General features: G+C 33.4%; 1 protein-coding gene across 3 annotated transcripts in view; it reads left to right on the top strand.

Moving 5' to 3' along the window:
- Window positions 1-15,260, top strand: part of Galnt13 (polypeptide N-acetylgalactosaminyltransferase 13) — a 500,698-nt gene that overhangs the window by 267,303 nt on the left and 218,135 nt on the right. For all 3 annotated transcript variants that reach the window (XM_048345453.1, XM_048345455.1, XM_048345454.1), the window contains exons 3-5: window positions 7,662-7,828; window positions 8,473-8,680; window positions 11,219-11,389. In XM_048345453.1, the coding sequence (XP_048201410.1) occupies window positions 7,662-7,828; window positions 8,473-8,680; window positions 11,219-11,389 (546 nt within the window). The remainder of the gene's footprint in view (window positions 1-7,661; window positions 7,829-8,472; window positions 8,681-11,218; window positions 11,390-15,260) is intronic.

Here is a 15,260-nt window from a genome sequence, read left to right as displayed (position 1 = left end):
GAATACTGTACAATGCAACGAGTTCTAGAGCCATATAAACATAAAGAAATGAGAAATCGTGGTAATAGCAGGACCTGAGATTATTTATATTGTGGAAAAGTTGCAAATGATAGTGAGAATAGAGGAGAGCTGCAGATGAGGTGGAGCTAGAGTTTATATTACTCATAAATTTTCTGATTAGACAATTAAGAGAAGAATTCATGTTGAGGATCAAGATTATTGCCCAGATGGATTTTGTTAACTGGATATGATAACTTAAGGATTTGGTGACTATAATGTCAGTCTTCCCCTTATGATGTCAACTTCAAACTTATTGGCTTACATGCAAGTGGCCTATTCTAGATTCCAGGTTTATTGATAAAATACTCAGTGTTATTTTCAATAACAAGGGTAAGATTTTTAAGTGTATGAATGGCAGTAGTTTTGTTGCACTGCCACTTCAATTATAGTTTACTCCTACAATAAACACATTTATTCTTGACAACAAATTATTAAGGACTTTCAATAGCATAAAGAGTTACATTCAGTGGTTATTCAGAAGAAACAGCCTCATGTTCTGAAACAACAAATGTCATAACTGTTACTTGAGTAGCATTCTTTTACTTTAAGCAAGAGTTTAATTGTAATTTATTTGTAAAGTTCAGGAGAGTGGTTCACAACAGGGAGAACATAAAATTACATGCACAATTCTCTAGGTTTTGTTTATGTTCTAAAATTCAAAAGGATACCTATTAATTATTAATTTCACAGGAGAAACACTAATGTGATTAATATAGTGGCTATGTATTAGAAGTTACAGACATGATGAATTTTATTTAAAAATATAACACAGGGGCTGGGGATATAGCCTAGTGGCAAGAGTGCCTGCCTCGGATACACGAGGCCCTAGGTTCGATTCCCCAGCACCACATATACAGAAAACGGCCAGAAGCGGCGCTGTGGCTCAAGTGGCAGAGTGCTAGCCTTGAGTGGGAAGAAGCCAGGGACAGTGCTCAGGCCCTGAGTCCAAGGCCCAGGACTGGCCAAAAAAAAAAAAAAAAAAATATATATATATATATATATATATATATATATATATATATATATATATATATATATATATATAACACAGATGTTAGCTGAATATGCTTTGTTTGTTAATGTTTTGGGTCAGCTTAAATTTCATGAGAATTATCAGGGTAAGTCCAGAGCCCTTCCTTAACAGATCTGTGACTGCTATTGTGACTGCTTTCTTTGTTTTTCTTAGTGTAGTACTAAACTTGATTTCTTTCTACAATTGAACACATAGTCACAAAACCATTAATGTATTGTATTTGTGAATAGCCTTAATTTTATGAAACACAGGAAGGGAGATGAGTTTGCATTTCAGTGTTGTAGTTAGACATTAACTGTAGTCATCACTTTACTCTAAATGTCCCCTAGCTTTCATATCACAGAGGAAAATTAATTGGACCCTTTCAGCCTCACGTCTATTTACCTGATAATATCTTGTCCCTGACATCTTTTTATTCATTTCTTCAATATTCCTTCTTTAAGCCTTCACCATTTTGGAGCAAAATAGCTAATGATTTCCTTTTTCCATGCCTTCAAGTTAGTGACTGCTTTCCCAGGTACACTGTTGAGAAATTCTTCCTATCAAAACCAGTTTCTTCCCTAAATGTGATGTCTGTGCTAGTGATAAAACAACAACAACAACAAAAAAACTTGATTTCTTCAAACCAGTAGCCTACCTGGGCTTATTATTGGAGGCACAGAGGCCTCTTAGAGGTCCTCACCTTGGAAGTGCTCATATTCTTCCAACAGTTTTGCTTATGCAATTAGGTTTCTCTTATTTTAGCTTTATATTAGTATTTCACTAATACTTTTCAGATATATTGAATCAAAAGTGACAAAGAAAATGTGTTATTGTAAAGAAAGTGAATCAGCACCAAAATACTTTAGTAGATGTCTTTCAGGGATGATCTTGCCTTGTTAAACTTTACTCCTATGATTCTAGTGACAGCCACAAGTATGGAGTATGGAGTACAAGTACTGGACTGGTCTCTAAATGTTTCTTTTAAATTTTTAGTAAAATAATGATTGTCATGGCTGGGAATATGGCCTAGTAGCAAAAGTGCTTGCCTCATATAAGTGAAGCCCTGGGTTCGATTCCTCAGCACCATATATATAGGAAACGGCCAGAAGTGGCGCTGTGGCTCAGGAGGCAGAGTGCTGGCCTTGAGCAAAAAGAAGCCAGGGACAGTGCTCAGGCCCTGAGTCCAAGCCACAGGACCGAAAAAAAAAAATAATGGGTGTAATAAAGATCCTTTGTACATCCTTCCATACACTTTGGTCATACTCTCCGGCACTGGCTCTTTGCCCTCCCCATCTTCCTGCTTGTGGGTCCCCAAGAGAAAACTCCTTCCTACTATCATGCTGTTTTAAATCTGTATTCTTCCTTAGAGAGAATATTTGCAGTCTGTGCCTCTGAGTCTGATTTTATTTCACTTAACATAATGATCTCCTGTTCCATCTATTTCCTTGAAAAAAGGAATAATTTCTTATAAATAAATAGTACTCCATTGAATATATACTGCATTTTTAAATGCTAAAATACCTTTCTCACTAAAGGAATGTTGAAGGATGTAAGACATACCATAGCAGTTTAGATGGCCTTCTTTGGGGTGGGGAGAAGGGGTTCCTGGAGCTTGAACAATGGGCTTAGGCCAGTTCCTGAGATTTTCAGTTAATACAATTTCTTTTATACTCTGGACGGTTCACAAACAAAATCGACTGGAAAATGTAAAAAATGTATTTCTATACCTCTAGTTTAAATTATCATAATGTACAGATATAATTGGAGAGTTGATCTAATAACATACAGTAGCCTGCCTTATTGTGAAATTTTCATTTATTTGATTCCATTAATTTTTTTGTGACTTGCAGAATGCCAGGTTCCTAGAAAGGCAGTGGTAAATTAGATGAAACATCATTTTTTCCACTTTTAAAGAATCTCTTAGTCTATTAGATTATACAGGTTTGTTGTGAAACAGCACTTTTAAAAGTATTTGAGCTATGGAAGTTAACAGACTGGGGAAGGTACTTTAATAATATTGTGTGTGATTATAAAACAATGAGAAAAATTTATTCTAGTTCCAGTTCCTGCTCCTTGAATGACAACAGTCTCCTACCTGACATCTCTATAACATAATTTCAAACAAAAGCCAAGAAATAGGAAGTTTATAAAAGCAGATTTCTCCCACATACCTGCCAAGTATGTCTCTACAGATATCTAGAAAAACAGAAGGAGAAATGAATGAGTCTGATAGCAAATAGCTCAAGAAAGTAAATAACATGTTACTAGATCTTAAGTTATCTGGAATATTCTTTTTAACGTGATTTTTTAAAAAAATTTACATTATTCAAGTAACTATAGCATACTAACTTTCTTTTGGAGAACTTAATACATTGGATATGGAAAACAATCTATAGAAAATCTGCAAAAATTAGTCCAGTGTTTTACTTGAAACACCAAGCCATTCAATTTTTGGAAAAAGAACTACTTTCTTGTTGTTCAAGTTTACTTTACAGGTAGGCATTGGAACATGATTTTTAAAAAAAATGTGTGGATATGAATGTTGGTAGGAAAAAGAAATCACATGTAATTCTGCAGTTCTTATAGCTCTTAAAAATAAGAAATACATAGACATCTTGCAATACAAGTCTTTATTTTAATTGCTATTATTAATCTTTTATTGACTCAGTAAAAGGTAATCACCGGCTTACTGAGCAGCAATCCAACAAGTCATGTAAACTACAGTGTTGACAGCCTTTGTCTGAAGTCCTACATAGATTGTTTCTAACTAAACTGCTGTGTAATTATGGATTCTTTGTGAATTCACATTCTCATCTAGTCAATTTCTCTTCCTTTCATGTGGCATGCTGTGTTCAGTAGCTTATCTGAAAGTATCAATATGCTTTGAAAGCAATAAAATCAAATTGTAACAGTTTCTGTTCCTAGAATATGTGTATAGCCAAGGGGAATGATGGTAAATAAGTGTAATGTTTCTCAGCATTTCACATCACAAACACTAGAAACATTATTTCTACCTTCATATTCTCACCAAAGGTAGAGAAGTTGTGTTTTTCTCATGTTTTTAAAAGTCCACAGTCAGGAGACCAAACATTGGAATATTTGTGCACTTCTACATGTCAAGAGAGGTAGTAAATGAAGAGAAACCTTTCTGATTCAGGACTTTACAGAAATTAGCAACTAATTTACAAGAAACAGCATCTCATGCCAAGGCCGAGGTCATGGTAGGTAAGACCAACTACTGAGCTACAACCTGACCCTGGAAAGTGGCCTTCTATAGTCACTTCAGTGAAATATTTGAGGAAATAGCTGTTCCTTTATTCTAGATAAGTATTTGAATAGCAGATTCTGTCACTGCCTTTTCACATTAGAAATAGAAAATAAGTTAATATTTTTTTCTAACCAACACGATTTAAGATTTGATACTATATATATATATATATATATATATATATATATATATATATATATATATAGTATAAGGGACAAAATCCTATCACTAACTAATATGTTGTTTTATTTTTGTTACCTCATTATTTGTTATAATGGTATGGACCTTTACTAGCTATGTGATTTGAACTTGTTTTCTGTAAAAAGAAGGCTTTAGCTAATGAGCTTGGAATGCCTTTTCCAGTAGATCCATTTGGAGATTATAAGTTTCACTGTGCTGTGTAGATCAAGCAGTGTTTATCATATATTTGGATAAGACTTTTGAAATTACCCACTTTAATCTTATTATATAAAAAATAAAGAGTATAAAAAATTATATGTACTAGGAAGACAAGACTACAACCCAATTTCCATCCATGAATTAGGCACACAAAAATTGGTGAGCTTGATTAGATAGTAAATAATCAACTAGACAATAACATTAAGTACAATTTTTGGATAAACAGAAAACATTTTATTGGTCCTAAAATGTATGTTTGTTCTATTTTGTATGTTTGAAAAGAAAGAAAAATTGTAGAAAGTGCTTACCATCACTGTCTTCCTATTGTCAGTGGTTTAGCTAGGCAATATTCCTATTAGCATACATGTTGTCCTAACTGATGATTTACTCAATACAAATAATTTGGCCTCCTTCCACCACCCATGCTAAGTTTAATTGCCATTCCATAGAACTTTGTAAATATTACATTATGAAATAATATTAGAACAAAAATTTAATGCCTAAAAATAAAGACAAAAACTAGCTGGAGAAATTAAAATTCATATAATGAAATAGAATTTATTTTTGGAGATATGACTAGAATTCCACTTTGCTTTTCTTTTACTAATTGTCAACCAAGCAATTTATGTAGGTTTGCTTCTTGTGTCAGTCAGACACTGTAGTGCTGCTGTCTCCAAGGATCTCATCAGAAACACAGCACGTTCTGTACATCATGGAGACACAGACCCAGAAACTCATTTTAACAAGATCCCTGTGTAATTCATTTCACCTGAAATTCTAAGAAGCATTATTTGTGAAATTCATAAAAAGTTTGTAGTACCAATGGCAATCCCCACAAGATGAAACTTGTACCTATTGTTAGGGAGTTGTGAGCTAAATCTTTTCCTGTAATTACTTTCAACATGCCATGTGAAACTGCAGCTTTTTTTGCTTGGTGATCATTTTTGTTTTTAATCTGAGATTTTTTTTAAACCTGAGTCCTCCAGTCTATACCTCCTTCATACATGGGATTACAAATGAATTCCACAACTGCTTGTTTGTTGAGATTGTCTCTGTAACATTTTGCACATGCTGGTAATCCTCCTGATTTCTACCTCCTGAATACCTAGTTTGACATTTTAAATAATTTATCTAAATCCATATGTTTAAAAGAAATTCTACTGATTTAATGGTGCTGGATACTCTTTATTTATTGTAAGCTTTGGGTGAAGTCTATGCTTTGGACTGTTAAACTGCTTTCATTGTTTTCCTAAATTTGCTTCTTAATGGCTGAAGATTATTATCTTTGTCATTGTTTGACCATGGAATGTGGAAAGTAAGGTAATTTTTTTACTTTAGTTTTCAATGAGGCAGAAGAGGAGTTTGAAGAAAATGGTGGATAGAACACTTCTCATTTTCCAAGATGGCTTTTGCAGCAAGTGACAAAATGATGAAACACAAAAAAGTCATTTGAATTGTGCCATCAGAATGGAAAGAGATAGATGGGAACTCAAATGCTTTTCCTACCTCCTACATTTTTATTTCTTTGCACTCATAGTGTCTTTTCTATTGTGAACCTTACTGAATATTTTTTCAAGCAAATTTAAGATAAAAAATAGTATAATTGAGATATTTATACATTTTTATCTTACTGTATTGCAGAAGACTTCACTGAGTAGTTTATATTTTACTCTCTTGTCAAAAAGATGATTAAGATCTCGAGACACAAAGCAGTTGTATTATAATGACTTAGTCTCTTGTATTGGATTTTTTTTTTCAGTCATGGTGTAAGAAACTAATTTTTTAACAATGTTGCATTGTGTAATATATTAGGCCTTCATTTTACTTCATGGAACTATTTTAATTATTCAGCTCTTTACAGTAGTTAACATTAAAAGTAGTTTAAGGTGAATGAACTTCTACTTCGGCTACAGATGCCTTTGGCATTTTTTAACATCAAGAATCATGATTACTTAAAGTTACAAAACACAAATGCCAAAGTGTTGACAAGGGAGCTGCATATTAAATTTCATCTATCCATGTAGAATTTAACTCATATTATTTATGGAGCTCTATCTTTTTGGATTGATTGATAGGCAAAAATCTGAACTCTTCAGATGTAACAAAATTAAAAGTTTTTCTCAAAACAGTTTGTTGTTAACGGAGTGACAATCATGTTACAGTTCATAACAGCTCTGTGAGCTCCTAAGGTCAACAGCAATATGGACTTCAGGCTCCAAGCTGAATCTAGTAAATTTCATCTTCATTTTCACAAATTTTTAGGTAGTTTCTGTGTATACTGAAGTCTGAGATGTGTTTCTTGACCTCCAGGAAATTAAATATATCTATAAATACATAGGTAGATATAGAGATATAAATACATGATATCAAGGCCAGATTCTTCACCTTTCCTTGAAATAAGCATGGCTTAAAAGAGTCTCTAATAGAATACAAGTCATACATGATTAGATTCCAGAAGTTAAAAATAAACTTAAATTTTACATACCTCCACCACCAAGTACAGTGGGTGATTTATGCTCTTATAACTTTCCTAGTTCTATAATTTTTTTCTAAACCAAGGACAAAATTTGTATCCATTAATTGAATTCAACTTTCCATGGTGTAGCTGGTCTTTATTTTGTCTATCTCAGAGTGAATATTAGCTGTCTTATATTTTTCTTAAGCTTGTGGAAATCATGCTGCTTTGTCCCCTGCAGGAGCTAAAATAAAATATTAGTTAATTATGCATATTTAATTTTCAAAAGGCCAAGTGATTGCTTGCAGTGCTTATTGAGAGGAAAATTATTTCACATATTCATAAAACATCACTTGGATAAAGGAATTTCAAATTTAAAGTTGTGTTTTTATGGGTATCTCTTCTTGTGATCATGGGGAAGAAAAATTAGTTTATTGACATCCCTCTTCTTTCTTCTACTCCAGATGCAAGACAAAAGTCTACCCAGATGAACTTCCAAACACAAGTGTAGTCATTGTATTTCACAATGAAGCATGGAGTACTCTCCTACGAACTGTGTACAGTGTTATAAATCGGTCCCCACACTCCCTGCTCTCAGAGGTCATCTTGGTAGATGATGCAAGTGAAAGAGGTATCAATATTTTTTTGGCATTTTTGTTTTCTGTTATTCAAAAATGTAGCAACATAATGGCCTGTAATTTGCTTTGTAACCACTCAACACTTACCAAATTTTGATTAATATCCCATGTCATTACCTAGTCATTGAACAATTAACTAATTTTATTCATATTTCTATCTCTGCTAACATAAGAAATCAGCCAAAATGCATTTCAAAGTCTGACATCCTGTCTGCCTTTAATTGATCACAATGATAATTTGTATGACTGGATACATGACATTCATTAATTAAAATCTCTATTTTTTTTAATTTTTGTTTTTGCCAGTACTGGGGCTTGAACTCTGGGGCCTGAGCACTGTCCCTGGCTTCTTTTTGCTCAAGGCTAGCACTCTGCCAACTTGAGCCACAGTGCCACTTCTGGCTTTTTCTATATATGTGGTGCTGAGGAATCGAACTTAGGGCTTCATGTATACCAGACAAACACTCTTGCCACTAGGCCATGTTCCTAGCCCCAACATCTGTATTTTATATTATACATTTTTTTTTTTTTTGTTAAGAGTTGCCCCCACATCTGCTAAGTTTCCCTCTCAGAGATATCTCTACTTTATCTTAAGGAAATTTCAAATTGTTCTCATGAATTCCTATTTATGTTACAGATTTTCTAAAATTGACACTAGAGAATTACGTGAAAAATTTAGAAGTGCCAGTAAAAATTATCAGAATGGAAGAGCGCTCTGGGTTAATACGTGCACGTCTACGAGGAGCAGCTGCTTCCAAAGGCCAGGTCATCACTTTTCTGGATGCTCACTGTGAGTGCACGCTAGGTTGGCTGGAGCCCTTGCTGGCAAGAATAAAGGAAGACAGGTAGGGATTCCTGTGTTAAGTCTGCATGGGTTGTGACTCGACCTGTAAGGTCAGCCTCAGCTACTTGTCACGATTTCTTGGCCAAGCTTCTATTTACAGAAATTTATTTCACAGGATTTTATTTCAAGAAGCAGAGTTGCTCTCTTGATTTTACCTGAAATGATTCATTTTTTTATTGAGCATGGGTATGTCACGAAGAAATAATCAAAACACTCAAACAAAAATATTTTGAATATTTATTTTTAGGTGAAGGAAGTCAATCCAACCTGTAATAATACAGTGTAAGTACATTTTCAAAGCACCTTTATGTATCCTCACAACACACTGTGAGGTAGGTATGGTAGACATTCTTACTGGTACATAACAAGAATGTGGAAAACTGCCGATAACTTGATTGCCCAAAATGGAGTGCACAAAACAAACAAAACAGTTCTTTATCCTTTTCACCAGTGTTTCTTTCATTGCATCAGTGACTTTAGTCTTAGTCTAGTTCAAATTCACATTAAGGATGTTAAAAATATACTTGTGCACACACATATACACCAACATTACTGCTATAAACTTGTAGTTTATAAAGGAAGCAAACAGCACAGCTGTAAATTTAATTATTTAAAAAAAAACATTGCTACTACACATAAGTCATAACATTTGAAACTTGAACAACATCTTGTAGAAATTAAGAACCTGCATCCATACCTGCAGTTTTTTACAATGAGGGTACTAAAAAGTACAAGCTTCTGTACAGAAATTAATAAACATTGGTGATGAATGAGAATAATTTTTAGCACCTAATGAAGATAACTGACTCTGCACACTTTCTCATGTGACTATGAAGCATTACAGAACATATTGGCATAGTCGTTTCATGTGCAATAGAATCCTTACATTTTTAATTATATACCCACCCAAGACGGGCTGCTTAGTCTGAGCTAGCTCCACCACATCCCATAAATGAAAAGATTTCGATATTTTCCAGGAACATGGATGGAAGCTATCAGCTAAATGAATCACAGTCATTCAAGGAGCAGCAGGAAGCTTTTAGGCAACTGAGTGTAGTACACAGCTAATGACATTTTGTATGTTGTATGGTACCCCCACAAGGGTGAGACTAGCAAAGCAAACTTAGAACAATCTGAATTTGTCTACTGTTTGAACATTGTGCTATTTTTTAAAATAGATGTTTCCTATTCATCTTAAGAAGGGTTTTAGTATATTCTTTTGTTTTTGTCACATGTAAGTTATTTACAGTTATTGTAACACTATATCACATAACTTTTGTATATAAGTCCTATACTTTTGTCCTGATTTAACATTCTAACATTACCATAACTAGATAATAAATTCTGTTCAAGATTATTAGAACTAACCTCTTCTCTACAGAAGTTTAGGTTTGAAATTCAATGAAGAAAGAAAGCTGGTTTTGGAGGGGCTAGAGCCACCAGGAAGCTTGTCCAAGCTTTCTAAAGACTTCAGAGAACATCAGGATTTCTCCAATTTTATGGGGACTAAGATGCAACTTACTATGAATTGTTGTGATACTGATGTTACAAAACAGAAATTAATGGATGAAATTTATTTTTTGAAAGCTTCATTGTGTGTCTAAATGTGAAATCAGGCTCCAGTTCAGAATTGGCTAGGGTCAGTGCAATCTTGAGTTGACTCAAATACTTCCAGAAATGATAGGAAGTTGCTCTCATCATGAAACAGTTCAACTGAGAGTAGAGGTGAGAGAAGGCAGAGTGTGGATTAAAGGAGAGCTAATCCTACCTCTAAGTGACATTTTCTTGCCCTACAAAAACTACTATCAAGAGCATTAAACTTTGTGGCTTTTTTTTTTTACTTTAGGAAGAGTAAACTAAATATGATGGACTAAATCTGCCTGTTATTCCCAATCTTAAAATGTTTTCTGAATTGTGGACAGCTATAGATTCATGATTCTAAATCAGTACTCAGAAATTGTCATGACTATGTTCTTCATAGAAAACATCTACTTAGGCCGATAACTCATGATTTTAATGTTGCTGCTTGTTTGTTTTTCCTAGGAGATGTTTAATCCATAAAGGTCTTCTTTGAATTCTCTCTTTAAACTCACTTACCCTATTTGAAATGCAAACCACCAGGTCTAATTTTCTATCATCCTTTCTCCCTTCCCTGCATGATATTGCTTTTCACTTTTTCGTAGCTAAAATGATGCATAATCTCAATGCAGTTCTACTAATCATGCTGTGGGTGGAAGCTTTATGAAAAATAGACCATGCTCACCCTGCTGAGTTCATACTTAGAATGCATTTACAAATCAGCTTGAAGGTCAATTAGTATATTTGATTTTGCATGACAGCATTAATGTAGACTATAAAGGAGCTATAGTCAGAGGAAATAATTCCTTAAGAGAAAAAGGAGAAACAAAATTAAAGGTCTATAAATATATATGTAACATAAAATTGTGAACTTTTATTATAACAGCTATAATCTATTTTGAAGAAGCTAATATAGCATTTAAATAATAATTTATATGTAAATTTTTTTTTTTGTCTGCAGGAAGACAGTTGTGTGTCCTATCATTGATGTGATTAGTGATGATACCTTTGAATATATGGCTGGGTCAGACATGACTTATGGGGGTTTTAACTGGAAACTGAATTTTCGGTGGTATCCTGTTCCCCAAAGAGAAATGGATAGAAGGAAAGGAGACAGAACATTACCTGTCAGGTATGTAGATCATATCTTGTAAAGAATAGCATTAATATTCCCATGATAACAAAGTGGTACTTGTCTTCATTTTAAATTACTCTAAAGTCATTTTTTATTCATTAACAAATTATACATTATTGGTCTTTCCATGATCATAGAAGAATCAATGGTAATATGAAATCTTGTTTAAATTAGCATATGGAAAACTATACACTTGGAGAAACAGCAAATATTTTAGAAGCTTTATGCATCCAAAAGCTCATAAATGCTAGGCAAATGCTCTACCACGGGAACTATGCAACAGCCTTTGGAGCTACATTCATTAACAGATTTTAATATAGACTTGGAATTTCCTGTGTGACACAAATTTGATTACATCGACCCTTTGATCACATGTATACTGTACCTAAAAGTACATATTCTATCTGTATAAAAGAACAACTTTTTTCTGTCATGTTACTTTAGTTCATTTTGGTTTTGTGCTTTTCTTAAATTGTCGTTATACACAATTCAAGTAACATCTATCAAGGTATTTAGTAATAAATTAAGTATCATGATTAAAAATGTGAAGTAAAAATTTTGATGCAAAGTAATCATTTGTAGATAATTTTATATTATTTACCCTAAAACCAAGAAATAAACTTAATAACTTAATATGTATGTATAACTTAATATCATCACAATTATTAGATGGTCATGTTGGCTAGTAATATTTGCTAAGTGAGTAAATAAAATTATGGATAAATGAAAAAAAGACATGTTCTAAAAGTAGTGTTTTTAAACCACATAATCAAAAAAGTTTTGATAGATCTTGTAAATTTATTTCCCTTCAAAGCACAATATAAATCCATTCCTAAGCACAATATAAATATCATTTTGAGATATTTAACATACTTATAACTATCAATAATTTAATTAAGTTGCTTTAAACAAGTGATTTTAATAGCTATTATTAAACTGCATCCTACTCTTAACACAAAAGAACCTACACATCCTCAGTTTTCTGAAAGCATTACTAATTTCAATAACATAGAAATATATCTTTCTTATGTCACATTTTTGTGGACCTCTTTTCTGTAATTACAAATTGGCTTCCAAAATACTATTTTGAAAATTATTGATTAATGTCTATCAAAAAATGAATTAAGCAAATCATATTCTGTTAGAAGGGTGGAGACATACTCTAACATCATAAAACAAGAGCCCAAACTTAAAATTGAACAAAAATATCTCCTGGCGAATGACTGTCAATTTCTTAATTGTATAATAAGTTAATAAAACTAAGAAGAATTTGCTAATGAAAGAGATCAGGTCTGTTTATTTTTGAGCAATTATGTTAGAGGTTGTTAACATCAAAAAGAAAAAGAAAGTGACTTTTAATGTTTGCACGGTGTTCTACAAATTATATGAATATTTATTAGTAGTTTTTAAAGTCTGTATAACCTTCACCTTCACCAAGTCTTTTTAATTCTGGTCTTAAACATCTGGAAAAATGCAGTGGCTTCTGGTACTATCTCTTATTAGAAATTCTCTTACTTCAAAACCTGGCTTCAGTTTTGTGTCACCTGATTTTTAAGCTTCAGATCATATGGGAAAAATTTCCAAAGACTTTGCAAATATACTTAAGTAAAAATACTCATTAAAGGTATATTTGCAAAATATTCTTATTTAACTTAATTTTATCAGAGGCTCAAAAGTTAGAAATTTGGCCAATATTCATATACAGAAAATTCTGATATTACTCATTCAGAAAACAAATAACAAAAGAGCAGACAACCATTATTGCTCATCTCTTCTTAGCTAAAACAAAAGATAAGTCACGCAAGTTGCAGAATTCTTCCCATAATTTTTGTGATTTGTTGGAATTACATAAGAACTGAGAGAGTCTCAGGTTATTTTATTTGTCTCAATGACTGCACATCAATTCATTTTCTGAAACACTGAGGGAGCTGGAGCAAGAGGAAGAAATAAACCCTCCTCTGCAGAAGTTTCTAGACTATTATGGCAAAAGGTTAATTAATTCACTGGCTCTGTTTTAATAGCCTAGAGGTAATTTTCATCAACCTAGCTATAATGTGAACTTTCTTTGTACTTTGTAACCTGTGACTTGAAGATGTGATCTTTTTTCTCACATTCTCACAAACAGATAAATCATTCTGTGTGTTGAAGACTTATTTTCCTTCCTGTTCAACTAAAAGCATTCTGGACAAAGAAACTGATTAAAAGAGAGTTGAAATTTTAGTTATCTAAAAAGAATGCTTCACCTAAAAATATCACTTGTACCTGGGTGCTGGTGGCTCACACCTGTACTCCTAGCTACTCAGGAGACTGAGCTCTGAGGATCATTATTCAAGCCAGCTGGGACAGGAATGTCCATGACACTCATATTTCCAATTACCCACCAGAAAACTGAAAGTGGCACTGTGACACAAAGTGGTAGAATGCTAGCCTTGAGAAAAAGAATCAAGGGATAGTATCAGGCCCCCAGTACAAGTTCCATGACTGACAAAAAAATGAATAAAATATTTCTACCATCTATCTATCATCTATCTACCTATCTATCTATTTATCTATGTCACTTTCAACAGAATATTGTAGTCACAACATTTGACAAGTCATTATTTACAAATAAAATTAAATATCCACTAACATGGAAAATCAACTTGTGACCTAAACACAGTTAGAGCACATTTAAAAGAAAACTTCTAATGAGTTTACTTTTCTCTTGCCATATGTACTTTTCATAATGCATAGTGTGTGAGAGAGTTTTGGAAGTTATGATTACAAAATAGTAGTATTCTAATTCTGGAGGTCCAGTTCTCTTTACATCTGTAACATTTCTTCACACTTTAGCAGTTAAGTAATATTACTGTTCAGGAATGTTGCAGCATGGTGGTGGTGGTGGTGGTGGTGGTGGTGTGTGTGTGTGTGTGTGTGTGTGTGTGTGTGTGTGTGTGTGTGTGTGTGTGTGTGTGTGTTGGTATTGGGGCTTGAACTCAAGCCCTGGGCAGTGTCCTTTAGATATTTCACTGGGGGCTGGTTCTCTACCATTTGCTCCATAGCTGTACTTCTGGCTGTTTGATGGTTAAATGGAGATTAAAGTCGTATGTACATTTTTGAACCTTGATCCCCAGATCCCAGGCCCGTAGGTTATATAGGTTTATTAGGGATGAGACACTAGCAGCCAGCCTTGAGACATTTTAAATAAAAATCTGAGTTTATAGTTATGAAGAAATTAAAACAAATCTTGGTGTTTTACATTTTGAAAAACAACCAACCTTAAAAGTGAGATATTGGAAATAAATATCTAGATTTACAGAACTCTTTCATCAGATATCCAATAGCTCCACACTTCTACTGGGCCCTGTCAAGAAGAATTTTGTAGAAATTACCAACATGGATGTGACAAGGAAGCATGGCCTCGTGTTTTTAAATAATATAATTGTCTCTGAGGCTGAGCTTGAAGGATGTTCCCATTTCATACTTGAAGAAATACTTTTTTGCACCTATGTCTCAAACAAAGCCAGAGAAATACAGTTATTACAACCAATCAGCTCTATATAATTAGCCTTATCTGGTTATAATGTTTTCAATTTGCTATCTTCAATTTAGAGGAGACTATTTGTGAAAAGCCATTTATGAATGTGTGTATATATGAATGTATGAACATATATATGAACATATATATGTTAGCTAATGGAACAGGCACATAGCAGTAAAGTTCCATGATAATGGATATAATATTCCACATCTTTCAATGGATGTTTACACATACTTCCTATGTGTGTGTGTGTGTGTGTGTGTGTGTGTGTGTGTGTGAAGTAAGGTGATTTGGCTAAGAGATTGAAATGAGCATTACTTCAGTTGCATACATGCACTCAGCTGGGTG

Source organism: Perognathus longimembris, chromosome 4, assembly GCF_023159225.1.
Source record: "Perognathus longimembris pacificus isolate PPM17 chromosome 4, ASM2315922v1, whole genome shotgun sequence".
Classification (NCBI taxonomy): domain Eukaryota; kingdom Metazoa; phylum Chordata; class Mammalia; order Rodentia; family Heteromyidae; genus Perognathus; species Perognathus longimembris.
The sequence above is the reverse complement of the archived record's forward strand: the minus strand, read 5'-3'. Positions and strand labels throughout refer to the sequence as shown.